We start from the raw sequence: 26,780 nt of genomic DNA on the forward strand, positions 1-26,780 counted from the left end.
CAACGAAAACAAAAGTGGTAATACACATGTATATTCTAGAAAATTCCATTTCGTATATGATTTTTTTGGAATTTTAGAGAGCTGTACAGCGGACGGGTGCTAAATCAGTACATGAGCACTCATCTGATCTAGCATAACTATCTGTCACACTACTCGATACTTATTCCAACATTAGCCGTTTCCTTTTAAACTGATTTGTATCACTGGAATCATTTGGAAAAACTCTAGATTCACTTAATCGTAACAAGGATAAACGCTGCTTACTTGGAAGAAACAAACACGATCGGAATTTACTTGAACTTTTCATAAATAATGACCGATTAATAACGTTTTAGATTCTATCTTACAAGGACTAGAAGTTTCATGTTATTATGGAAGATTTACGCAATTAGAAACTAAGAATTAATTCAAAATTTTAATATAAGATCCGGGGTTTTTTTTTAATCAACTTATATAGTAATACCTTCCACAAGACTTGGTGAGAAATTACATAGTAATTTGGCAATGTTAAATAGATACATGTATATACACTATAGGTACGAATAGACAATGCATTGTGTACCGTCTCCCATTGTTTTAGCCGATCTTTGATTGCTTTTTGGGGGACGTTTTTTAAACATCTGTTACTTGGTAGACATGACAGTGTAGTAGTCTTGACATAAAAACAAGGACCGCACCGTTCACCAGTGCTTCTGTCCATCACTCTGAGACTATGGCATCCACCCTTAGATTTTGGATTTTTTTACTCAGCATTTGTGATTGCATTAGTAAGTCACTATGACAATTGTGTGTTTTGGGGCGTTTTCATGAATTGCGGAGATTTTGTCTGTTGAAAGAATGAGTCGGTCATCCGGAGTATGAAATGTCTTAAAGTCTTTCTTACATATTATTGAACGTGTTGTTTTCAATTTACAATCCATTATATAATAATACAAGATAGGTTTACATCTTTCCATGACAAAAGAGTTGTCTAGAACTGAATACCGGGTAATTACGCGATATAGTTAATGTTACACTTAAATTCATGAACTATTTATATTATTATTGGTTAAACATGTATTACCTTTGATTGAAGTTAGACAATTTAAACGGTATTTTAGTGGTGTTTTTTAATTTGTTTATTTCAAAATGTCTTTAAAATGATTTGTAAAATGTTATTTAGAAATAACCATGAAATACGCACTGGGCCGTTTGCCAAAAAGATTTACCCATGAAAACAATCTAGTCAATAGCTCTGCGCATGTCATTTTTCTTTTGAAATTGCGTAGTTTTTAAGATATCAAAGTCCTTTTCTAGTTTATCTTCCACTTAAAATGTACCTAGTAGATTGAAGTTAGTGCATAATTTGCAGGATTGTAATATAAGCTTAATAAGAAAATCAAAGCCACGCTTAAGTGAACCTCCAATCTAACCACCAATTAATGAATTGACTTCTTAATATAACCACCCCCTTTATTAAGGTCTTCCGTTTCCAACGGAAGACCTTATAGTGATTGTAATGTTTCTTTTTATTATTATTATTCTTATTTTTTTCCCCGATTTTCTCAGAGATGACTGGATATATTTCCTTGAAATTTTCAGGAATAGTAGGAAATGGTAAACACTAGGGACGTTTTTTTCATTTTTTCAAAAATCATTTCCGGTCGTCCGTTTCCTGTCCCACAACAAAAAAGCTTGTCACCTCAAGATCTCAAGAATGGTAAAGACTTGAACAACGAAACTTTGTACGATAATAGACCTGTGTATGTAGATGTGTTTAAACTATTTTGTTTTGTTCGTCGTTACTTCCGGTCGTCACCGGAAGCACTTCAAAAATAGTCATTTCACGTAATAAATTTATTTTCCACAAATTAAATATATAAGTATAAATCTACACATACGTTATCTATGCAATTTTAAATCAACAAAAAAATTCTACTTCCGGTGAGATATCTCAATCATCTCAGGTAGCTGTTTTAAAACACATTTTGTACCCGCGAGATCTCAGAAACTATAAGTGATCAAGGCCCGAAACTTTCATGGATGATAGACATTTGATGGAAGATGTGTTTAACCGGTTTCGTTTTGTCTTCCGTCACTTCCGGTCCACACAGGAAGAGTTCAAACAAATCGAGCTGTTTATCAGTTAAACTTTTTGTCTTTGATATCTGTAGTGTGCTCGATGAACAATAAAATGAAAAGGGCAAGTATACAAAAAATAACTAATAAAATTTACATTAAGCACTTCCGTTTGTCCGTTTCCTGTCCCGAAACAAAAAACCTTGATTCCTAGAGATCTCAAAAACGGTGACAACTTGAACAATAAAACTTTGTGGGATGATAGACGTATGTATGTACATGTGTTTACAATATTCTGTTTTGTTCGGCGTAACTTCCGGTCGTCACCGGAAGCTCTTCAAAAATAACTATTTTTACGACTTAAATTCTTTTGCCATAGAATAGATATATAAGTATAAATCTATACATAGGTTAACAATGCAATGTTATATCAACAAAAAAATTCTACCTCCGGTGAGATATCTCAAATATCTCAGGTAGCTTTTTTGAAACTCATTTTGTACAAACAAGTTCTCAGAAACTATAAGTGATCAAAGCACAAAACGTTCATGAATGATAGACATTATATTGAAGATATGTTTAACCGGTTTCATTTTGTCTTCCTTCACTTCCGGTCCACACAAGAGGAGTTCAAACAAATCGAACTTTTTATTAGTTTAACTGTTTTTCATTGATATTTGTAGTGACTTCGATGAACAATAATGTACAAAAGACAAGTATACAAGAAATATTTAATACAATTTACATTGAACGCTTCCGTTGGTCCGTTTCCTGTCCCGAGACAAAAAACCTTATTTCGACGAGATCTCATAAATGATGTCGACCTGAACAATCAAACTTTGTGGGATGATAGACCTATATATGTACATTTTTTTTTAACTTTTTTATTTTGTTCGGCGTAACTTCCGGTTGTCACCGGAAGCACTACAAATAATATGTTTTTTCTTTATTTATTTCTTTTACATGGAATGAATATATCAGTACACAATCTTAGATGTGTCATCTTTATAATGTTAAATTTTCAAATAACTGTTCCTTCCGGTGAGATATCTCAAATATCTCTGTGTAGCTTTCCCTTTTACAAATTTGATGCCCGCAAAATTTTTGTCACTGTAAGTGAATGAAACACAAAGCTTTCATGAATGATAGACATTTGGTTGATGATATGTTTAGCGGGTTTTATTTTGTCAACTGCCACTTCCAGTTTTCACCGGAAGGATTCAAATAAATCATATTTTTAACAACCAAACTTTATAACCTGTTTTGTTTAGTTCGGCATTACTTCCGGTCGTCACAGAGAGTACTTCAAAAACTGATTTTTTTTTCAATCTTGTTGTTTTACATGGAAGTAACGTCTGGATATATCATTTACAATATTTATCATATTAACTATTTTCTCTATGTAAGAGAAGCAATGTCTACGGTTAAATTGATTCATGTATATCAAAACGGAAGACCTTTTTGTTGCTTTTGCAACAAGAGTCTAGTTTACATTTATTTTTTCTTGAAGCCCGCTTTCTTAAATCAAATCCATTCAAACCATAAATTGTTTTACTTGATAATTAAAGGGGCATGGTCACGATTTTGGTCAAAATTTATTTTTTCGATTTTAATGTTAACAATGCTTCAGTAAGGCATTTTTAATAGGTAACCAAAATTTGAGCGTCATTTGATGAGTCATAAGCGAGTTACAGAGTTTACAAATCTTCGCTATGTAAACAAAACGTTTGTTTACATTTTGAATGTTGAAGTGAAAATTCCAGTTTTTAGACCTAAAATGACTTGTTTAATCGTTAGGAACTGTTTAATTATGCTTAAAATGAATAATAAGATGGACAAACCAGCTTTAAAAAGATTTTTAACTGGTATATTGAACCTATGTAAATTAAAACAGGGCACGAGCCTTGTTTACATGACGAAGAATTGTGAGCCCTGTATCTTGCTTAAAACTCAACGACTGGCACCCAAATTTCCTTTGATCATTAGAAATGCATTCCTAAAGCATTGCAAATAATAAAAACAGAAAAATAAAATTGACCCAATTCGTGACCATGCCCCTTTAAAAACTGTAAACATTTGTTAACGGGAAAATCGAGATTATCTCTCTCTACTAACTGTGGTTTTTTTTCTCGTTTCACAGGTAATTTCCTGGTCTCGGCGGAATACTACTGCTACTACTCTTCCTACTATGCCTACTACTACTGCTACTACTACTACTACTACGACGATGGTGGGACGATCGGGGGCGCGGTGGCCGGTGTGATTATCACCATCATCATCGTCGTGGTCGTTATCGTCGTCTGCGTTAAAAAACACCACCGAACTGGCGTAGTAATCCATCCGAGAACAAACGTGGCCAGCATTAACACCGTCACAACCAGTAGGTCATCAATCAGATCAAATCCAAAACGTATTTTGATTCCAGAATTGGTAAAGTGTATCAATCGTCCGGTAATTTGAATGGTTGAGTCTATTTACTTGTATTCATTACTTTCTTTAAAGCTCATCACATGCAAGGAGGATACGGACAGCCGCCAATGCAAGGATACGGACAGCCGATGCAAGGATATGGACAGCCGATGCCCGGATACAACCCTTACGGACAACCCCCGCCGCCAGGGGGCAATCCTGCCTATCCACCACCCGCACCCGCACAATACTAGTGGGTCAAACAGATTTCGATACATTGTTCCATTGTTGAATGTTTTTTGACGTTATTATCATGGACAAAAAATATTCAAGAATGATTTTTTCAAAATGCTGAAAAATGAACACTAAATTGTGTGAAACTGTTGAATCAATTGCCGTATTGACAAATTGGGATTGCAATTTACATATCTTAGTACAATGTAAGAGTCATCAATTGTTTACTCTATTCATGCGTGCCATAATAATTTAAAATGATAAAACATGTTACGTGTACATAAAGTCATGATTTTGTTACCTGGTTTTTCTTTTAGCTCACCTAAGCTGAAAACTCAAGTGAACTCTAAATTTCTGATTACTATTTGTCTGACAATCGTTTGTCCGTCTGTCCATCCGTAAACTTTTTTACATTTTGAACGAAATTGGGCACAACGCATCATTGGGTGTGGGAGATTCAAGATTATTAAAATGAAGGGACACGCCCTCTTTCAAGGGGAGATAATTAGGAAGCATTAAAAATTTGTTGGTATTCAGCTGATTTTTATTTTGGCTATTGTTACTCAGGTGAGCGATGTGGCCCATGGGCCTCTTGTTTTTATATTTACCTAAAATTTCTATAAATAAGCAATATTTCTACTCTATAAGAGTTACTCAGTGTTTTGAATTTATAGTTTTAATGATTATAGGCAAGAGGTACGCGCCACCAGGCAATCTCATATTTTTTTTTTAAATCCTGAAAATATGTAAATTAACAAAACACCCGTGTAGGACTTCCATGTTGCTGTCGTGTTAATTATTTTGTTTTCACACAAGATCACCGTGCTGAAGCACATAAAAAGATAATGTTCTGTTTATTTGAAAAATAATAAAGTTTTTATCACAAAAACAAAATTTTAGTTTCTTTCCCATGTGATATACATGTATTACACAGATATACATATATTACACAGATATACATGTATTACACAGATATACATATATTACACAGATATGTACATGTATTACACAGATATACATGTATTACACAGACAAGTTATCCTCATTGACTGGAATGTCGTGACCATCCATAGATAGACTGTATCAATCTCATTGAGACGAATAGCTATGTATAAAGGAATAAAGGAAATTATTCAAATTTTAAAAATACTAATACATATGGTTGTTTTAATTTCTTTGCTAAATTAAAATCTTGGCAAAATATCATAGAGATGATTGATCATGATTCAACGTTTAGCCATATACTATTTGTACATGTACATGAACATCGTTGAGCGAGTTTTCAGCCAAGTCATGGGGTATAATCATGGCATGTTGCAATATGTGTTTTAAAAAAAAAATCCCTCTTCGCTTTGACTCCTACAAGGGTGTTTTAAAATCTAGTAGATATGAAATACCTACTGGGTTATTTGCCAAATTGAATATGAGGACATCTATGCTACAAACACAGGCTTGTAATTGCCAAATCTGGGGAATTATTTATATACATTGGACCTATATAAATTGCATATAATGTTTAGAACAGCGCTATTTGAATAATTATACCAAACATGACTGGAAACTACCAAAAGCTTTATATAGTGTCCTAGGGATAATTTTATTCTTTAAAAAAAGGTGGGGTCCGAGGCATATTTTCGGTTATTTAACAAAGCAGATTTAACAAGTTTAAATTTCCCAGAGGGTCCGGACCCCCCCCCCCCCTTTGAATCCCTCTAGTTCAACGCATGCAATGTTCTACATAATTACCTTTTCTTGAAATGATTCTCCTTCCTAACTACTGACCCAGTTAATCATTATGGTAAATATCACGTTTCATTGTCCAACTCTGGATCAAAACTCAGTAAATGCTTGCTTCATTAAAAAAACAATTACTATAATATATATTATAATATAAGTTTAAGACAGATAATTTGTCACCCTACTCAATATAGTATTGGTTACATGGCCATTTAGCGTTTAGCATATACGCATAAAAAGTGAAATGTAAACGTTAACCTTAGACGGATACGGGTGCAAAACCGCCACCTTGGCATTGGCATAAGTATCCGTCAGAGAGTTATTTACCTTGCACCAATAACATCAGCCATGCATGCAGTCATTGGTGTGCAGTTTTTATTTTATTATTTTTCTTGTCTATTATATTTTAGCATCCTGACAGTCGAGACCAAGATTTGTGTCTATAGATAGTTCTATGTTACAACTACATATCTATCGTTACATGATGTTACATATTGCAAGACAACAAGGTTGATAGGCTAAGGCTACTCTTAACTTTAATTTGTATCCAGCCTCGAGACGGTACCCAACTTTGGGCTGCTCTAGCTTCTTAAAACACCAGACTCCGTATAGGAGTTATCTCTGTCAGGTACAGAATTATTATTTGTTGTTTCGCCCTTCCAAGTTTAGTGAAGATAAAATTAGTTGTTACTTAGAGATGGCCCTCACCGGGTAACTGGTCCAAAACTTAAAGCTTTCTATAAAATTTAACCTCCTCCAACTCTAACAGTTAGGGCTCACCATCAGAGTCTCGAGCTCGGTGTCAAGTAATGCGGCAATTACATTGGTATAAATTATTTTGAAATGTTGTCTGTTTGGGCTCTTGTTATTTTTATATTACCAATCCCTGTTGCACCCAAAGGCACACGGGGCTAAGGATTTCCATTCATTTCCGTTCTTGGCCTTCTTCTGCACCTCTCCCCAGGTCAAACTCACGTATTGGAGTTCCTTTAATTTTCAACAGTTCGCCTCCGTGTTGTTCTTGATCAGTCTTTCCTCTTTTCCCATCTGGGGTCTAATCTTAGTGCCGGATTAACACATTCTTAATTCAATACTTGTTAAATCTAATTAGATTGAAACGTACAGACTTTTTAAAAAAAGCCCCTTGATTGTTAGGTTAACGTTCTATATCATTAACTGTAGAAATGTGTGGAATTTTCCATAGTAGATTCCCATACATACATGCCTGTTCATGTGTTGGTATTTACTTCCTTAATTTCAACTCTACGTCACCCGCTAACCAATGAATGACGTAGACATTAAAAGTAATTTATTCAGCCGTGCCCTGGACAATTTTTTTTAAGGATTTAAAGCTATGCTTTACTTCTGTACAATAGTTTCATATTAAAATTTCTAAGATGTCTACAGAAAATATCACTGGAGTAATCATTTTGATTCTAACAAGTTTGAGTAAGTTAAAGTTTAATCATGATATTATTTTTTTTTACATTTTCAATCAATATCGTACGCGTACTACTGTTTTTATGTTGTTAGATAAGTACAAAAAGGTTGTAATTTCTATAAAAATTAATTTTGAGGGGGGATGTCATCCTTGTGCTTTCTGAATTGAAGACTCAATGGATGATATATAAAAATACATTTTTTGGCGATAAATATGTTTAAGAGTTCATATTAATCGCTGTGGTCTGGTGCGATACTTTCTTTTTGCTTGCGATTTTTTTCGGGAAGGGGGGAGTCCCTCTTAGAACGAAAATTAAAATAACAAGAGGCCCATGGGCCACATCGCTCACCTGAGGAACAATAGGTATGATAAAATCAGCTTAATGGAGTCTTATACAAACTATCTGGACAATGTACAATAATACATGTAGATCCTGTATAATTAAAAACCCTTTTTTCCTTTGAATATTCTTATGTTTATAATCATTAGTCCCTTTTCTAACAGGATGATTTTATAGTCATATCATATGTTGAGTATTGCAGTTCTCAAAAAGATCCTTAACAATATAATTTATATATGGGATATAAACGTACATCAAACTCTGAACCTTCTCGGGAGGCCAAAGAATTGTCCTGGGGCCAAAGTCTTAACAATTATGAAGAATCATCTGGCTGATTAGTTTCTGAGAAGATTTTTTAAAGATTTACCCTATATATTCCTTTGTTAAACTTTGACCCCTCCCCCATTGTGGCCCCACCCTACCCCTGGGAATCATGATTTTCACAACTTTGAATCTACACTACCTGAGGATGCTTTCACACAAGTGTCAGCTTTCCTGGCTGATTAGTTTCTGAGAAGAAGATTTTTTAGGATTTACTCTGTGTATTCCTATGTAAAAGATCGACCTCCCATTGTGGCCCCACCCTACCTCCGGGGGTCATGATTTTCACAAATTTGAATCTACACTACCTGAGGATGCTTCCACACAAGTTTCAGCTTTCCTTGCCGATTAGTTTCTGAGAAGAAGATTTTTAAAGATTTACTCTATATAATCATATGTTAAACTTTGACCCCCCCCCCATTGTGGCCCCATTCTACCCCAAGGGGTTATTATTTTAACAACTTTGAATCTACACTGCCTGAGGATGCTTCCGAACAAGTTTCAGCATTGCCGGCTGATTAGTTTCTGAGAAGAAGATTTATAAAGATTTACTCTATATATTCCTATGTTAAACTTCGATCCCCCATTGTGGCCCCACCCTACCCCCGGGGGTCATGATTTTCACAACTTTAAATTTACACTACCTGAGAATGCATCCACACAAGTGTCAGCTTTCCTGGCTGATAAGTTTCTGAGAAGCAGATTTTTAAAGATTTACTCTATATATTCCTATGTAAAACTTCGACCCACCATTGTGGCCCCGTCGTACCCCAGGGGAAATGATTTTCACAACTTTGAATCTACACTACCTGACGATCCTTCCACACAAGTGTCAGCTTTCCTGGCCGATTAGTTTCTGAGAAGAAGATTTTTTAAGAGTTACTTTATATATTCATGTTAAACTTCGACCCCCCATTGTGGCCCCACCCTACCCCCGGTGGTCATAATATTCACAACTTTGAATCTAGACTACCTGAGGATGCTTTCACACAAATGTCAGCTTTCCTTGCCGATTAGTTTCTGAGAAGAAGATTTTTAAAGATTTACTCTATATATTCCTATGTAAAACTTCGATCCTTCATTGTGGCCCACCCTCAGGTGAGCTAAAAAGGTGTTAAGTTTACAATACAATAAGTTGTTGAAGTTGGTTTCTGGAAGAACAGACTTTGAAAATTTTCTTCATAAATATTGACATTTTTTTTACTTTTTTAATCTTTAGTTTTTAAGATCTGTGTACAAACATAGAATTGTGAGCAAATCTATTTATCTTGCTTATAATTCGAAGTTTAACACTCAAATATGGTTAGTAAATAGAAATTGTAAACAATTAAACACAAGAAACATGCACTACATGTATAACAAATAAAGAACACAATTTATTTTTTCGAAATGAATCATATATATGATACATATATATACCTACATATTTCCGTCAGCGATATCAAACTCTATTTAAACTGAATAAACTCGAGAAAATGCCGAGCATCTCAACAAAACCTATTGCATTAATCTTCCATTACGCAAAAGATAATGCCGAATTACCGATAGAATGAATTGTATTTCAGTACCCCTACATCAGATTTTGCTTAATTTGCGCAGGAAAACAGTTAACTGTATGATTTACCGAAGTCTCTGTTTGATTTGATACGTAAAAATCACGAAATACAGACGATAGTTTCCAGGTTACAAAGCATAAATAATGAAAACGAAACGAAAATCAGAACAAGCTAACACCAACGTCATGTGTGAAAACTGTCAACGCATTGAAATATTTAGCCTCAATTTACTTCACAAAATCGGCACCAATATATTTTGCATGTTTCAAAATTTCCCTTCATACGCGAACTGTTGCACAACAAGCAATTTCATCATAGTCCGATCGACCCTTTTTCGTACAATGTCATGGCTGCTTGAAACAAAGAACCTCGTTTTAGAAGTATGAAATCATTTTACAGGATGCCGAACCCGAAGCTATTAAACTGATTGAAACACGCCTTTTCTTTATTATTATTTTCGTAATAACTCAAATTTGAAACAGAATTACACCTTAATTTTTGCAATTTATATTTTCCTTCCCATAAGAATAATTTATGCTAAACTGCGTTGAATTTGCATCGGTAGTTCCTGAGAAGAAGATTTTTAAAAATGCACCCCCTTTTTCTACAGTTTCAAGGTTTTCTCCGCTTTGAATGCAGATCGGACTTTTATTTCTGCAATTTATATTCGCCCTTCCATAAGGATGCTTTGTGCCAAATTTGGTTGAAATTGGATAAGCGGTTTTAGAGAAGAAGTTCAAAATGTAAAAAGTTTACAGACGGACAGACGGACGGACGGACAGACGGACGGACAGACGGACGACGGACAAAATGTGATCAGAATAGCTCACTTGAGCTTTCAGCTCAGGTGAGCTAAAAACCAATGATATATAAGTGAATTTTTATCATCGCAAAAGAATATAAATTATTTGGAAATATAAATTCAAACTGTAATTAATTCCACAACATCGAATGAGTTGTCGAGTAAACACCAAAATCAACAAAAGATTTGCAGAAAAAGGTCGTCAGATCAGATGACGCCGTAATTGAACCACAAGCCCTTGGAACAATTAACAATGCACTTGCTTATTATGGTATAGCATGTAGGGGATTTAATGATTTAAATCAGGTATACACTGGTACCGATCATCCATTCGAAGGGCAATGTCACTTATAGAACACAACTTAACAAAGTCCATCATTACATGTTAACGGGAACAAAGACGCGATCCTAGGCATAGTAAGCAAAGTTATACATAACCATAACCAAAGTTTTAAGAAGTCTAGCCCCCCCCCCCCCCTTTCAATTTGCTTCCGACGCCACTGATTTCCTTAAAACTATGCCACTCAAATAATCAAATCAATCTTTTTATTAGTACGGGAGTCTAAAGTTTTATCAATAATTTAAGATTAAGACCTATTTGAAATGTACAAATATAATGTACACCCTCGTGGGCCAATAGCAGCGGTGCAGTAGTTATGATCCGCCTATTTTCATTCACAGTTTGCCCGTGTGTTGATGGAGCGTACTACTACTATTCCTACAGATCCTACTACTACTATAGATACTACTACTACTCCCCATCATCATCGTAAGTACCGGCACGTCTCTGGTCCAGATAACATTAACTCATAAAACACCGAAGTCAAACGTTATATGGTTGATTTCACATTTACACAAATGTAAATAATAAGTTCAGTAGGTCAACCATTTAAATCAAATCTTACATTGTAGCTATGCACAAAAACATCGCATACACATCAAATGTATTTCTTAATTTCTATTTAAAAACAATATTATTTTTGTTTGACCAGTCTGTTCAAACTTTAGGACCCGGTCTTCGTTGTTATTTTACGTCTTAATAGTGCTTGGTAATAACTTGATATTGTTGTAGGGGGGCCGTGATTGGAGGGGTGGTTGCCGGGATCATCATATTTGCTGTCATCGTCACTGTCGTCGCCATCATCATCTGTAAACATGCCAACAGGGGGCGGACCCTGGTCCACCAGTCCGGCGGCACTACCGTTACCGCCGTGTCAAACACCAACAATAGCTTACCGCCACCCCCGGGTAAGACCCAATGATTGTATCAAATGTGTTATTAGAGTTTGCAATTCAATTAAAACATGAACATTAATTTCTCCGATGAAGTTAACAAACAAATCTTTTATAAATTGTAGGGAACGACTTTTTATATTGATATATTTTTTTTCAACCTTTATAATTGGTCATTATTGTAGCCAACAATGGATACTACCCGCCCCCGCCTCCCACCTACAGCAGCCCGAGTTACCCTCCATCCACCTACAGCAATCCCGCCTATCCACTCCCGCAGGCTGGGGCGATGCCTGGGACAAGCGCATATGGTTCAGCGTTCAGCGAGGCTCCGCCCCCGACTAAGTATTGACAACTATACTCCGTGTAAATACCGTATAAATACTCTGACCGCAATCAAATGCATAGATCTTCTTGAATATATCATTTTTCTTGACTATATATGTATTCAGTTTTACGAATACGTATGTAAACAATTTCTTTTGTGAATAAACCGCATAATGTTTTTTTAATGTTGCATATTATTAATGTAATCATTTAAACTTTTCTATCATTAATGCCCAATATTTATTTTGTAAGTCAGCTTATATTTTTTTTAAAAGTAAATAATTTAAACATTAAAACATCAGAGTGTTTTTGGGAGGAGGAATTTCAAAGATTCTATAACCATCTGGTAACTGAAAATTTTGTTTGAATTATTTTCTCTGCTAAAGACATGTCGCTTGTCAGAGTATATTAATTTTTAATATATATTTTTTATTTGATTTTACTATTGTTTTATTGTTTTCTTGTTGATGTTCAAATTTATTTTATGATAAATATTTATACCAATCTTTATTAGTTTCTTTTATAAGTACATTTGTTTAATGGTCATTTTTTAAACAAAACATGGCATGAGCCTTGTATAAACCCCTGTCACACCGGAGGTGCTGCTTCATTCATTCATTCATCTTTTATTTCCTCCCTTATGGAGATTAGAATAATACAAACAACAAGTAAATTACAGTCAACGAGTCAAAATTATAAAATGAAGATATGTATGTACATATAAGTAGTGATAAGGAATGAAGTTACATGTAGGGTTTAGATTATTTACATATAATTTGAATGTAAGAAAGTTTTAAATATGTTGATGGGATTCTGTGAATTGAGCTACCCAAGGAGTCTGTTATAGACCGCGCAAGAAGTCACAATATGTCTTGAGTTCAATTTCCTAAACTCTACTTCCTCCTGAGAAAGAACTGTCAGTGTTTGTTTTCCTAGGAGTATTAGGAAAAGGTCGTCTTCCGGAAGGCCGCTGAGTTCCACTTCCAGGTGTACGGTAAAAGACCTTGTCAACGAGTTCCACCAATTGGAATGCTGCATTGTTAATGCCGGACATGAGATGGTAGCGTGCGAAAATACGTCAGTAACAAAATGTCCACACAACACACAAGCTATCGAAGTCTGTAGAGGTTTGGAAGCTATGAGTTTGAAAGTAAATTTGAGGTTTTGAATTTCACTATATGAATTGATGTATTGCCACATAATAATTGGATTAGATGTGCAGAAAACAGCATTAAAGCGAAAGAAGTCCGGATCTTATGCTGTTCGTTCGATTCGTTGTAGAGTTTGGTGTGTATAGACAGATGAGCGTACAGTCGATTTCCAGGCGGATTTTGACGGGAATAATCCATCCGAAAGCCATGTATTCAGGTAATCTGTAAGTTGATAGGTTTGGAGAAGTTGTAGGACGTCAGGAATAAAGCCCATCTGGGTCTCACATAGGTGGTACAGGAAGGAGAACAGGCGTGAGGTAAAGATCTTTTGGGAAGGAATTCAGTGTTCATCCGACAGAGTCTTCCTAAAAAGAGGAGTTTTCTAGTATCGATTTCTGCCTTGATTGGTAGAATGTTCATGTATTGCTCGACCATATCTGATCTGGTAGGTTTTGGAAGGTTAAAGATCTGCTTGCAGATTCCGTGTTGGAGAGTGTTAAAACGTCTTACGTCTTCTTTAATAATGTGGTTCCAGGTTTCACACCCATAGAGAACAGACGGTAATACTATTGACCGGTAGAGGTGAGCCATCGTCGCGGGGTTAATACGAGAAATATGTAGGTCGGACAAAGCGTAGAAGGATTTCCATCCTTTGGAGCATGCGTTTGAAATTCGAGATTTCGATTTTGTATTTGAACTGATGGGTATACCTATATGTTCATAAACTATTCCGCATTAAATTTTGGATTGTCCTAAGTAAATGTCTACTTCTGTAGGTGGTTTCTGTTTTTTTGCGCGGAAGGAGAGAATGGATGATTTGGATGCGTTGTATTCAAATCGCGATTTGGAGGCATATGTAGAGGCAGTGTCAAGCATAGATTGTAGAGCGCTTGGAGATAATGCGATGCAGGCTATGTCGTCTGCAAGGGCTGGTGAATGGTAATTTCTGTCAAATATTATTGGGTGGTTGGAATGTACTAATTGAAGTTCGTCTAGCAGGTAATTGATGAATACTAGGTATAAGAAAGAAGACAACACGCCTCCCTGTCTGACGCCTTGTTGGACTGGAAACCAGCGTGATTTAGTTTGGTTGACTATAACTGCACTCTCGGTGTTCTGATGGCAGTCATCAATGATGTTCCATATCTTTCCTCTAATGTTAAGCTTATGCGATTTACACATGAGACCCTCTCAAATGCTTTATAGAAAGCTTATGTAAACGTTACTACCCATTTCTAGGTTGTGATACAGTGTTTCGTGGAGGTTAAATGAGGCAGTGAGGCAACCTAGTTCTTTCTGAAAGCCTTGTTGTTTTAAGTTTGGAAACAGTTTACATAAGGACTGAGAGGATATTCTGGCTGATAACACTTTTTCGAATATTTTGAAAATACTTGGTAGTAAGGCTACTGGACGGTAGCTGTTACAAGAGTTTTTAGGCTTAGAGCCTCCTTTATGAATCGGAACGATAAGTCCTCGTTTCCATTGAGGTGGAACGTAGCCGATGTTAATAATTGCACTGTACAGTTTGCATAAACCTTCAACAATGAGATTGTCAGAATATAAGATCTGTTCGTTTGTGATATTGTCGGCTCCTGGCGCTTTCCTTTGTTTTAAAGAGGATATGGCAGCGATGACATCATCGCTTGAGATTTGAAATATGTGATCTTTGTCAACAGAATTTATTTTGATTTGATCATACATGGAATGAATTACATGTTTAAAGTCGTTATCAAAAGAGTCGTTTTCGCTAAAACGGTAAATGTTTTCATAAAAGTCTGCAAATGCATTAGCAATTTCATTTGGTTCTGTGTGGCTTTCTCCGGCTGCATCACAGATTTCAGGATAGAATCGAGAAGATCTTGGACGTCTTTGCTTAATGAGTCTCCAAAAAAGTCGCAGGTCAAGTCCAGCGGCTTCATCTATTTCGCAACAGACAGACTGAATAAAGATTTCATATTCCTTAGCACGTTTGGCGCGTTTGTAATTACGGTAGGTATCGTGTTGCAAGCCTCTTGGTCTGCCTTCTTGCATCCATTTTCGACGCATTGATCGTTCTGTTGCATGGAGTTCTTTAACAGCTTTTGTCCAGCTAGGCTTTGTATATGGGCTAGTCCGCGATGAAGGAATACAAGATGAAGCTGAAGTAGATAGAATATCTATCAATGTTTCATTGTATACTTTAATGTCATCTTTTGACGCAATGTTGACATCGATTAGCTTTTGTAACTCGGCGTTCGTGCGTGATTTGTATTCCAATATGGTTTCACTACTCGCTTTGTGCCATGCTGGAAGTACAGAACAAGAATCTTGCAAGTTCGTTCTTTTTGTTTGTATTTCTAAATTGCACACGATTGGTAGGTGGTCGGATTTTGAAGATATGGATCCTTCAAATGGAATTTCGTAGTGGCATTTAGCTATACATGTGTCCTGGCTGAGCAATATGTAGTCTAACATAGTTTGTTTGGGAATAAATGAGAACGATTGACCAGAAACAGAAAGGTCAACAAGGTGGGTCAGAAAATTGCATCGCTCTACAAACTTGCAAAGGATGGCTGACTTGATATGGTTTGTATGTAGGTTACGAAGCAGACTAGCGTTGAAGTCACCAGCAAAGATAACTTGTCCATACTGGGAGTAGTGGTCATATAAACTGTGCATTATATCAACGGTACATTGATAATAAGTTATGTCACTATCAGCTGGAAGGTATACGCCGAATAGATAGAGAGGGGGGCTATTTTTTTAGTATAATCTTAGCACCCACAATGAAGTCCATTTGAATTCCTTCAATTTCTTTTACGGAGAATCGAAGATTCTTTCTAAATAAAAGAGAGACACCTCCTTTACCGTGAATTAGTTCTGGATATGGACGGTTGTAGGTCGAATCTGAGTGAAGTTTAACAACACTGAAATAATGGGAATGAATACTGTCAAAATAGGTTGTCGAGTATTTATTAAGTTTGTGTTCGGAAAATATTGCAATGTCACATTGAGTTTTATCCAGTAACGCACAGACCGGTAAAGTGGATGAGATGATGCCTCTAACATTCCACGTTACGATTTTGAGCAGTGAGGATGTTGTTGGAATCGCTATTGTTAACCGAAATGAGAGTGCTAGCAGCAGTAAACTAAAGATAGTAGTTTTTATCATGCTCATTTTGATATTTTATATTTCGTCGTATTCTGTGCTCCAGTGATCGGAAGCGCGCTGTGTTGCACATTTTCGCTCCCATTCTCGATTGCTTATCCACTTTCTACAGCGTACGCCTTCAGGCCAAAAGTTTGGGGATTCGACAATTTGACCGAATTCAAGTGGGACATTAATTTTGAGTAGTAGTAGCAGTAATAGTAGGCATAGTAGTAGGAGTAGAAGCAGTAAGCCGCCTCTGTCACGTGGTGGCCTGAAATCAGATCATATACTGGAATTTGTCTAGAACTGCATCGGTCGTGTGCAGTACGAACCGGATGAGGGAATGTTAGCGTAAAGGGTATTTATGGTATAAAGTTGTGGCGCGTTGTAGGCCGTAAGGTAAAAACGAAGGGTAGGTTTGCCGTATTCCCGAAGGTCCACCAGTATACAGTTCCAGAGAAACAACCAGGCAATTGATGCAGGATTCCACATTTATTGGACGAGACTCAACGATGGCAACATTATAACAATTTAACAGACAGACATGTTACAAACAAGTCGGATATGGCCAGTAGTGGCCTCCGGACTCAAGACTCTGGGTGAGTCGGACGTGGCCGAGGCTGGCCGCCGTATTATATAAAAAGTGCCTGTTTGGGAGGGTAACAGTTGAAATTGACACCCGAGAGAACCATTGTCAACCGACGCGAAGCGAAAGTTGACAATGGTTTTTGAGGGGTGTTGATTTCAACTGCTATCCTCCCAAACAGGCGCTAATTATTTTAATATACTGAATGTCTCAATTTTAGAGAAATTTTTACTGCTTTTGAATAGAAATGACGTGAATTCTACGGCGAACTGTACGCGCATAACTTACGCACATGTAACAATTTGTTGTGTTACCCGTTGCCAAATGTGTTGCTAACGCTGAGGGTAATAGAACAAATTATCAACTGCGTCTCATCCAATCAGATTTCAGTATTAAACATGAAAGTATAATAAAAACAGATGTTAAATTTTAAAATTAAAGTCCAAAATAAAGTTATAATTAAACAGTGAATTTTGCACGGTGATATCAGACTCAAAGTCTCACAGATGATTTGGCTGTTTATTTTAGCTAACGTACTTATGTACATCAAAAGTAATTTAGAACTTAACTTACTTTTCATAATCAATTTATGAATTAGTTAAAAGTAAGATGTTAATATAAATAATAAAATGCTTTCCTTAATGATCCATGCGAGTTATGAAAGTGAAGTTCATTTACATTATCCGCTAACGCGGGTTATGTATTCTTTCTGCAATGTCGCTACCTTTATATTCCGAATGAATCATTAAATAAGCATTTTATCGTTTAAATAATAACTTGACAATGGTAGCAATGAATGGTAATGTATGCATAATATGCACACAATGATTAAATAAAGGGGGACGACTCCCGTAAAAAATAATCACATCAAAATCTGCAAATATCAATACTAGCATACTATTGCCTTCATCAGACACATAAATAAGATGCTATTTATGTCTCTGTCTTCATCAACTACAAATTTTCTTGAAATTTTATTAAGGGGCGAGAATATTGTGTTCTTATTAACTACAAAGTTTTGTGAAATCCTTTATTCCCCCGCGCAACTTATGTTATTGTCTGGACTAAAAGAAACTCATTAATAACTTACTTACATTCATTCTATGCATTATACTAATGAAATATATGTTACTTTTAGTATACAGAAAAATGGCAAATCTTTTTTCTATTCATTTTTCTGGTCGGAAGCAGAATTTTAATTCGAACATTTAAAAATGTGACCTTTGCATTTAAATTAGTGTTTATTCAAAAGTATGTGGACGACTGAGTATTATGGGACATTTACATACGTATACAAAATCGGATTAAGGTGTTTGAAAAAGGATTAGAGTTGGAACTTGAAACAAGTTGAATCATTTTCTGTTGAGCTTCGCCACAATAAAATGGCGTCGAATTCAGCCCTATATCTGGGATTTTATTTTCTACTTCAATATTTAGGTAAGAAATTCGCAAAAGACACGATAGTATTTTAATCTAATGCATCAGTTTCTATGAGTCCGTTTGATCATACATTTTGAAAACTATTGTTTGGGGTAAATCTAGATCTGTAATGAACGTGTTACTATATAGGAAATATATTCCATGGAAATCTCAACACATCGAGGATAGAATAGAGGGCGGTACTATACACATGTAACAGCATTAAATGTTGCAATGATGTTTTGCTCAATTTGAATATTTTTTCTTAATATATTCTAATTTGATAATTTCATGGGAAAAAGGGGGGGGGGTTAAAGTCCCGGAGGTCTAGATTTTGAATTAAGTATTATCCAGAATAAAATCCAAATTTGATCATATTCACTCCAAACGTTTTTCGCCATTCCTGGAAATTCAGGCAGTCATGCACACAAAAACACATAAACACCCTCCCACCAACATATATGTATATACATTTCATTAATTTTCAAAAGTCATATTGCTAAAATTTGACACAATATATGTTTGAGTCACTCAAGGGAACAAAAAAGAAACAACACAAACAAAGGTATTAGAAATTGTATTTGTTATAACATAAGTTTTAAAAGAAAAAAATATACAAATCAGATAAAATTAACAAGGAAATATATCAAAGCTTGGTGTAAATGTAACATTCAAAAAAATAAATTCTGTTTATCAAAATAAAAATGTATTAATAAATCCAGTTTTAAAAAGTTCCGTGATATTATTATAATAATTAAAAAATCAAACTCCCAGGCAACAACAACAGAACTGCAGAGCTTTCTTAAAAACATTTTTCTGAAACAAGAAGAGGAATCAATAATTAGTATACTTATTTGAAAAAAAATATAAACATCTTAATGATAAAGTGTGTTATATTTGTTGCATCATGTATTCAGTAGAGTACTTACTTTTTTTCTCTTTGTCAGTACCTTCTTCCCCCAGTCAATGTTTGTAGCATTGAAGAATGCTGTTTTGATGTCAGCATCAGCAATTCTGTTTGCCTTGAAATGAAAAATGAATTTTGACATTGAAAAGAAGATAAGAATGAATAGATCACAAATCTTCCCAGCATGTAATATATGAGAGAGAGAGAGAGAGAGAGAGAGAGAGAGAGAGAGAGAGAGAGAGAGAGAGAGATGTTTCATATTTTTTTCTCAATATTTGCTAGGTCTTTTATTTACTTATCAATTAAAAATGAAACTAGCTGTGATATGCAATTTTTTCACCAAACCAATGGTCATAATTTTTTTAGAAAATTGTTCATAAATTTTGTTTAAAAGGAAGTCAACATAGACGGCAGTGGGTAATAGTGAGAACTAAGCACACATGTACTCTTCATTAAATGTAGCAGTGACAAAAAAATCACATCAGAACAACTTCAAACATTCAAAAGTTATGTTTAAAGGTCAAGATGTAGTAAATCAAAAAAGGCCTACAAAATAATGAGATTCCAGATATAAAATTCCTTCAATGATGCTTCATAATAATATCTTTGTTTGATAGAAAGCACCTGAGTTTAATTTTGAAAAATTTTGAAAAATCATGTTTTAAGCTGTCATTTTTTATGAAATCTATCTCGGAAATTTATTCATTTTTGAATAGTGAAATATATCTAGAATGCCTACAGTCTCTCCAAAATTGCAATACACAAGCTCTTGACCTTCCCATTAAAATAATGTCAAATTAAATATAGGTATTTGGTTTATCATTTTTTCAATGATTTGATAAAGAATGTCCAGAAATTGTTTCATTTACTACATACAAGCAGTACAGTATGTAAAATTTTTTTTATGAAATCAAATATGACGTCATAATAGTTCTATTACCAAAAAGATTCTCTGAAATCATTTACCTTCAATACTTACATCAATATTACAAACCATACCTCAGGTCCATATAATAGCTCCTCTATGGAGACTTCAATGATATCATTAATAAATTCTCTCTGGAAAACAAAGCAAGAAATTTATCAATGATAAAAATGATGTCAACATTGAGTGTATAGATTAACATTTTGAATACAAACTTCCTTCTCAACATGTTTTTGATTTCGAGTCAGTAGCTTTAATAAGAGAATGTCAGTGGTTCAAAATGTTTTTTATAGAGAGTTAAATCAAAATAACTCAATGTACACAACCTTGGGCTAAGTTGTTCCGTTTAAAGCATGACCTTTGGCTTAAGAGTAAACCAATATCCAGATGAATGGATTCATCAGATTGATTCATTGATTCAGTGGATTCATTCATCTTTAAAATGAATGGATTTTAAGGGGTGAAAGGGCGTAGACCCAATGGAAAATTTTAAAGATCTCGCACCCCCCCCCCACACACACACACCAATACCTACCCCCAACACACCCACACCTACCCCTCCCCCCCCCCCACACACACACATACCAAAACCTACCCCCCTACCACCACCACCACCACCACCACACACACACACACACACACACACCCCCAACACACACACAACCACACCTACCCCCCCACCCCACCCACACACACACATACCCCTACCTACCCCCCCCCCCCCCCCCACCACCACCACACACACACACACACACATACCTATCTCTTTAAGAAAAAAGTTTCAGACCAATTTGCATGTTTTATGAGCTAGAGGAATGGCAAATCTGTACTTACCAAAGCTTCCTCGTTGACAGGGACAGGGGGTCTGAGGGGCTGAAAAAACGAAACATGACTGAATACACGCAATACAGAAATTACCCCTCCCCAAAAGAACAGAATGAAATTAACAAGTAAGATTTGTATCTAAAATATCTTATAGGGATCATGTAAGCCATTAAGTAAAACAATGTTCATACTGAACATTTACTTTTATAGTTAGTTATTTTTTATCAAGAGCTCAAAACAGACAAGAATGAAATTATTACAATAGTAAGAAAAAGATGTGCCAATGAATTGTATGTATAACAATTAGTAAATGACATTGTTCATTCCGTGTTCATAATCATGTAACAAACCTGTCCTCTGTCAATAAACATGGCTTTTGGCTGGACCAAGAACTGAAAAAAAATAATTTCAAAAGATTTATTATGTATAATTTTATATATGAGAGAGAGAGAGAGAGAGAGAGAGAGAGAGAGAGTTCTATAGTAACAAAAAGTTAGTTGTAAACTTACAAGCTCGACCTCAGCTTTAGTCATTTTTTTAGTCGGGTCCAGCTCACTGCAGTCAAGTTCAACCTGGTATTTAAAAAAGATTGTAGTACTATAGGCCTGAAAAAGCAGTGATATTTTTTACAGGCGTATGTATGTGTGTGATTGAAGTGGAGAGAGAGAGAGAGAGAGAGAGAGAGAGAGAGAGATCGAGATCCAGACAGAGAGAATTAAAATAAAATGTATTTCTTCATACATTGTAGCACTAGTAATAAGATAATTAACACTGTACTTTGGTATACATTGTATCTAGAAAGGTAAAATGATATTGGTTAGAAAATAGTAGAAGTATATTAACATAACTTTGGATTGTAATTTCACAATGGCATGATGTACTTACAAGCGAATGGTCCTCCGTATGCCGAGTGATCGGTCTACCGTATGGTACGGACAACTGTGGATCCGGTCTCTGTTTTGGCATGATTTTGATAAAAATTCTGAGTGTATGGTAAATATACAACAAACCTCAATCGCAGGTCTCCAAGGTAGGAATATCTGTGACGTTGCTACAGTGACGTCACAAACTTCGATCCCGATGTATTATTTATATGAACATATGAACCCGATGTTATCTAGGACAACGCATGTAATAAATAATCCAAATCGACCAGAAACGCTCCGCATGTCACCAATTCTTATAAACATATATGTAAAAAAAAAAAAAGGCGTTTCACTTGCCTAAAACATTAAGTGGCAAATGCATGGCATCTTTTCAGATCGGTTTTTAATTTGCAATGCAATTTAAAATTTTCAATTTGCAATATAAAATATACATTTTTGAAATGAAATTTTAATTTGTTATGAAGTTTAAATTTCACAATTTGCAATGTAATCTGAAATCTAATATATACTATTTACTGGATTTTTTGTAATATCTGTTGATACCGTATACACGCGATTTTTTTTATCCGTTTTTTTGCAAAGTACATGTTTATCATCTGATTTCAGGCCATCATGTGACAGAGGCGGCCTACTGCTACTACTCCTACTACTATGCCTACTATTACTGCTACTACTACTACTCCTACTAGTAAGTGTTTTACTAAATATCAGTCTCTCATTACCAAAGACATGCTTAAATATATACATCAACAGGATGCAAAACATTAAGTAATTTATTTATTATTTAACTCTCTAACTTTGCTTGATAAACTTAAATTGTAAAGGTTTATAAAGAATATAGGTGAATAAGGCGTGTAAACTGCCCTTATGGGGATAGATAAGATACTATAAAATTAAAATATAAACAAATCTCATAATTTCTTTCTAAATTATTGAAAACAATGAATATTTACCATAACATAGATTTATAACCTTTAAATATGTTAAATATTGAGAATAGGTCAAACTGGGTATGCGTGTCAAAACCTCCAAAAAGTGTCATTTTTAGAACTTCAATGTCTTTTCTTTTATAGAGTGTGTCTGGGCTCCATATTTTTGCCGTAGTCTATATAAGGTTTAGAGGAAATCAGACCGATTATCATTTCAATCAACAAAAACGCGGAGAGATGACCCACTTTACATTAAAAATGTCATTTTGTATCCCAACAGTTTTACGTTTTAGAGAGATACCACAAGCTAGTAAATCCGTTGATAAAGTTGCATTTAGCATTTCAAGTTTTTGTGACTGAAATGGCTCAGTGGTTAGAGCACCAGGAATTAGCTAACATTATAGAGCTAGGGTTTTTAGGTTGTGGGTTCGATACCACCAAAACTTTAAATTTATTTTTTTTATTCTTATCGTTTGTTAAAATATTCAAAACTGAATATGGTTAGAAATTATGCTTTTGTAAACTTGTAATATAACATCATCTAGTACATTTGGTTGGAAAAAAAATTAATTTGAAATTGTTTTTCACGATAAAACCAAATGGGCATTTGCGCTATCTTGTTCCCCCATCTTCTTTACTTTGTAGATGGTTGTTACATTTACCTATATTTTTTGTTCAATCAAGTTTTACTTACATTAGGATCATAACTGACGCTTGATAAAAAATAAAAATCCCAAAGTGTCCAAAAGGCCGTTGAGCTCATTTTCGTAGGTTAAAAAGATATTTTTTTCGAAACGCGAAACTTTTGCGAATAAACGTGTAATGTTCGCTAATAAACACGTTTATTCTCGAATAAATGCGAAACTTTCGCGAAGAATCGCGAAACTTTCGCAAATTAACGTGTTACTTTCGCGAATAAACACGTTTCTTTCGCGAATAATATTGTCATTTCATACATACCCCTATGAAGAAAAATGACTGAGAACAAACAATCATATCGATTTTAAATAAAACAAAATAATCTCATTTTATACAGATGTAAATGGATCAGATTAAACTTTATACAAATTGATATAAATTCAAACGTAGGAAATCTTTAAAATCTTAGTACTAATTTTCAAAGGATATAATGCATCGCGCTTCTCACATTCTCATAGGCGCTGTATATAGAAGATGAGACATCAACATATTTTAATTTTAACAATTTTATTTGGAATGAAAAGTTTTAATATAAGTATCATTTCTGAATTGAAAGAATATACTTTGACTTTAAAGGGGCATGGTCACGATTTTGGTCAAATTTCATTTTTCTGTTATTATTATTTGCAATGCTTTAGAAATGCATTTCTAATGATCAAATGAAATTTTGGTGCCAGTCGTTGAGTTTTAAACAAGATACAGCGTTCACAATTCTTCGTCATGTAAACAAGGCTCATGCCCTGTTTTTGTTTACATAGGTTCAATATACCAGTAAAAAATCTTTTTAAAGCTGATTTGTCTATCTTATTCATCTAAAGCATAAATAAAAAGTGCCTTACGATTAACACATTTATTTTAGGTCTAAAACTGGAATTTTCACTTCAACATTCGAAATGTAAACAAACGCTTTGTTTACATAGCGAAGAATTGTAAGCTCTGTAACTCGCTTATAACTCATCAAATGGCACTCAAATTTTCGTTGCCTATTGAAAATGCCTTACTTAAGCATTGTAAACATTAAAATCGAAAAAATAATTTTTGACCAAAATCGTGACCATTCCCCTTTAAATTTTTAAGCTATCGTTCAAATCTAGAAGCGTTAATTCGTCCTCTTAATTGTATAAGAAAAAGATAATTAAATAATGCCTGTTCGAACACAGGATCGGCAAACAAATGAAAAATGATAAAATGATGCTCTAACTTATTATATACTTGGAACATATAACATCTAAAAATGTTATGAAGTTTTATCAGATTTATTAATATCTATATGTAAAAGAGATAATTTTGTCTTCATAAATCAAAGTAACATGGATATTTTAATAACAATGAATAATAATTATTTCATGATTGAAAACTAAAATGTGTTTATTTTCAATCGTTTTTCTTCATAAGGGTTCTTGTATGAAATGACAATATTTATATAATGGTTTCGCGTTATATCGCGAAAGTTACGCGTTATATCGCGTAAGTTTCGCGTTTATGCGAAAAAAAAAATTTTACCTGCGAAAATGAGCTGAATGGGCTTTCGTACTGGTGAAATGACCTAGTGTTTTCAAAATAATTTAATTGTTTTGTAGTATACCAACACGAATAAAATGAACAATATACGGAAATATGTGTTATTTTTCAAATAAACTTAATTCTTAACATTTAAAAACTACATAATAATTATAGTTATTACATCTGTGTCAATATGAAACCAAAACTCTAAGATTAGGAAGAAAGGCATATATATGGTTTATCTGATTGTGTTACTCTTTACATAACGGTGATATCTACTTACAGCTTTGAGGGCGGGTCGATCGCCGGGATTGTAATTGGAGTAATCATCGTGATTGCTATTATAATGGTGGTTATAGTCATTGTAAAGAAGAAACACTCAGCAAGGGCCCACAGGATCCACGGCGGCACCGTCGTCACCACCGTCCACGCACCACCGCCCCCTCAACCGCAGCCAGGTCAGCGCCACCTAGTGCCGCTTCTCTTCGTGAATCCTGATTAAAGTTTCACAAATATAAGTACTTAAGTGCATATATTTGTGTATTGTACACAATATTACAACAAGTTCTTAATATAATTCATTTTATTGTAGGGGCATATGGATATGGTGGTCCCGGAATGGCCCCACAATACAACCAGAATCCCGCCTATCCTCCCCCAGGCGGCAGTTACCCACCCCCGCCACCTCCGGGAGGCAGCTACCCGCCACCCCCAGTAGGAAGCTTCCCGCCACCGAGTTACCCGCCACCCAAATATTAGAAGTTGTCCGATAGGTCCGATAGACCGGGTGTTATTGTTACCATGTGTCCGTGGAAATTCTTGTTGCTGTGATTTGTACCTAAACACTTTATTATGAAGTACCATGTCGCTGAATACGACAAAATTTGTCATAGTCAAATCTTGTGATTCTATCACTTTATGAGTGAAAAGTCACGGTGGTTAACCTGCATGGTTAAAATGTTGCAGTTCCGGCTGTAAAAATAATATATCACAATGGTATATGCTTGCATTGTTAGACAATGTACAAATAAATGATTAATAACATTGGTAGCAAGTTCTGTGACGATGCTATCGCCTTGTAGATATATTAAAGTAATTTCAATTTCCATCTTAATCTTGTGAATGACATAATAATACATTTATTTAAAGATCATTGCTACTGGTAAAACTCCAAACCTATGAATTTTTCTCCTTCAATTATTTAATTGATAATTAAAATCTAATTGATATAGACAATAAGTTACTTCCTTTTTCAAAACATACATGTTACTGTATCCCGTGCATCAGAGACAATTGTTGAGAGCATTATACGAACATGATTGAATGACGTTTTGCTCTAAGTTAGCTGCAGGTCTGTAGCT

At 34.9% G+C, this 26,780-nt stretch overlaps 4 protein-coding genes across 5 annotated transcripts; 3 read left to right on the forward strand and 1 right to left on the reverse strand.

Annotated features, from left to right (window-relative positions):
• The first annotated feature begins 610 nt into the window (after positions 1–610).
• Positions 611–5,001, forward strand: LOC128157649 (uncharacterized). Its single transcript, XM_052820214.1, has 3 exons — positions 611–767; positions 4,199–4,438; positions 4,561–5,001. The coding sequence occupies exons 1-3, from the start codon at positions 713–715 to the stop codon at positions 4,719–4,721; spliced, it is 456 nt and encodes a 151-aa protein (XP_052676174.1). The 5' UTR covers positions 611–712; the 3' UTR covers positions 4,722–5,001.
• Positions 5,002–7,727: 2,726 nt separating this feature from the next.
• Positions 7,728–12,964, forward strand: LOC128159780 (uncharacterized). The gene is made up of 4 exons (XM_052822977.1): positions 7,728–7,887; positions 11,580–11,667; positions 11,971–12,146; positions 12,317–12,964. The coding sequence occupies exons 1-4, from the start codon at positions 7,836–7,838 to the stop codon at positions 12,481–12,483; spliced, it is 483 nt and encodes a 160-aa protein (XP_052678937.1). The 5' UTR covers positions 7,728–7,835; the 3' UTR covers positions 12,484–12,964.
• Positions 12,965–18,621: 5,657 nt separating this feature from the next.
• LOC128159702 (uncharacterized) lies at positions 18,622–26,527 on the forward strand. 2 transcript variants are annotated; one of them, XM_052822882.1, is made up of 4 exons: positions 18,622–18,762; positions 22,895–22,976; positions 25,705–25,877; positions 26,012–26,527. In XM_052822882.1, exons 1-4 carry the CDS (start codon positions 18,708–18,710, stop codon positions 26,176–26,178), a joined length of 477 nt encoding a protein of 158 aa, XP_052678842.1. In that variant the 5' UTR covers positions 18,622–18,707; the 3' UTR covers positions 26,179–26,527. The 2 variants fall into 2 exon arrangements, with proteins under 2 accessions (XP_052678842.1, XP_052678843.1); XM_052822883.1 differs by lacking the exon at positions 18,622–18,762 and adding an exon at positions 21,499–21,526.
• On the reverse strand, positions 19,066–22,561 carry LOC128159703 (uncharacterized). Its single transcript, XM_052822884.1, has 7 exons — positions 22,287–22,561; positions 21,911–21,973; positions 21,752–21,793; positions 21,411–21,449; positions 20,651–20,710; positions 19,674–19,766; positions 19,066–19,560 (listed from the first exon to the last, which is right to left on the reverse strand). Exons 1-7 carry the CDS (start codon positions 22,365–22,367, stop codon positions 19,507–19,509), a joined length of 432 nt encoding a protein of 143 aa, XP_052678844.1. The 5' UTR covers positions 22,368–22,561; the 3' UTR covers positions 19,066–19,506.
• Positions 26,528–26,780: the final 253 nt, after the last annotated feature.

The sequence above is a fragment of the Crassostrea angulata genome, chromosome 8 (assembly GCF_025612915.1).
Source record: "Crassostrea angulata isolate pt1a10 chromosome 8, ASM2561291v2, whole genome shotgun sequence".
NCBI lineage: Eukaryota > Metazoa > Mollusca > Bivalvia > Ostreida > Ostreidae > Magallana > Magallana angulata.

Coding starts and splice junctions, on each gene's coding strand:
- LOC128157649 (XM_052820214.1), top strand. CDS start 713: ATGGCATCCACCCTTAGATTTTGGATTTTTTTACTCAGCATTTGTGAT. Junction 768..4,198: donor CAGCATTTGTGATTGCATTA/GTAAGTCACTAT, acceptor CTCGTTTCACAG/GTAATTTCCTGGTCTCGGCG. Junction 4,439..4,560: donor CATTAACACCGTCACAACCA/GTAGGTCATCAA, acceptor CTTTCTTTAAAG/CTCATCACATGCAAGGAGGA.
- LOC128159780 (XM_052822977.1), top strand. CDS start 7,836: ATGTCTACAGAAAATATCACTGGAGTAATCATTTTGATTCTAACAAGT. Junction 7,888..11,579: donor TTTGATTCTAACAAGTTTGA/GTAAGTTAAAGT, acceptor TTTCATTCACAG/TTTGCCCGTGTGTTGATGGA. Junction 11,668..11,970: donor TACTACTCCCCATCATCATC/GTAAGTACCGGC, acceptor ATATTGTTGTAG/GGGGGCCGTGATTGGAGGGG.
- LOC128159702 (XM_052822882.1), top strand. CDS start 18,708: ATGGCGTCGAATTCAGCCCTATATCTGGGATTTTATTTTCTACTTCAA. Junction 18,763..22,894: donor TTTTCTACTTCAATATTTAG/GTAAGAAATTCG, acceptor ATCTGATTTCAG/GCCATCATGTGACAGAGGCG. Junction 22,977..25,704: donor TACTACTACTACTCCTACTA/GTAAGTGTTTTA, acceptor ATCTACTTACAG/CTTTGAGGGCGGGTCGATCG.
- LOC128159703 (XM_052822884.1), bottom strand. CDS start 22,367: ATGCCAAAACAGAGACCGGATCCACAGTTGTCCGTACCATACGGTAGA. Junction 21,794..21,910: donor CTAAAGCTGAGGTCGAGCTT/GTAAGTTTACAA, acceptor ATTTTTTTTCAG/TTCTTGGTCCAGCCAAAAGC. Junction 19,561..19,673: donor TACTGACAAAGAGAAAAAAA/GTAAGTACTCTA, acceptor TTCTTGTTTCAG/AAAAATGTTTTTAAGAAAGC.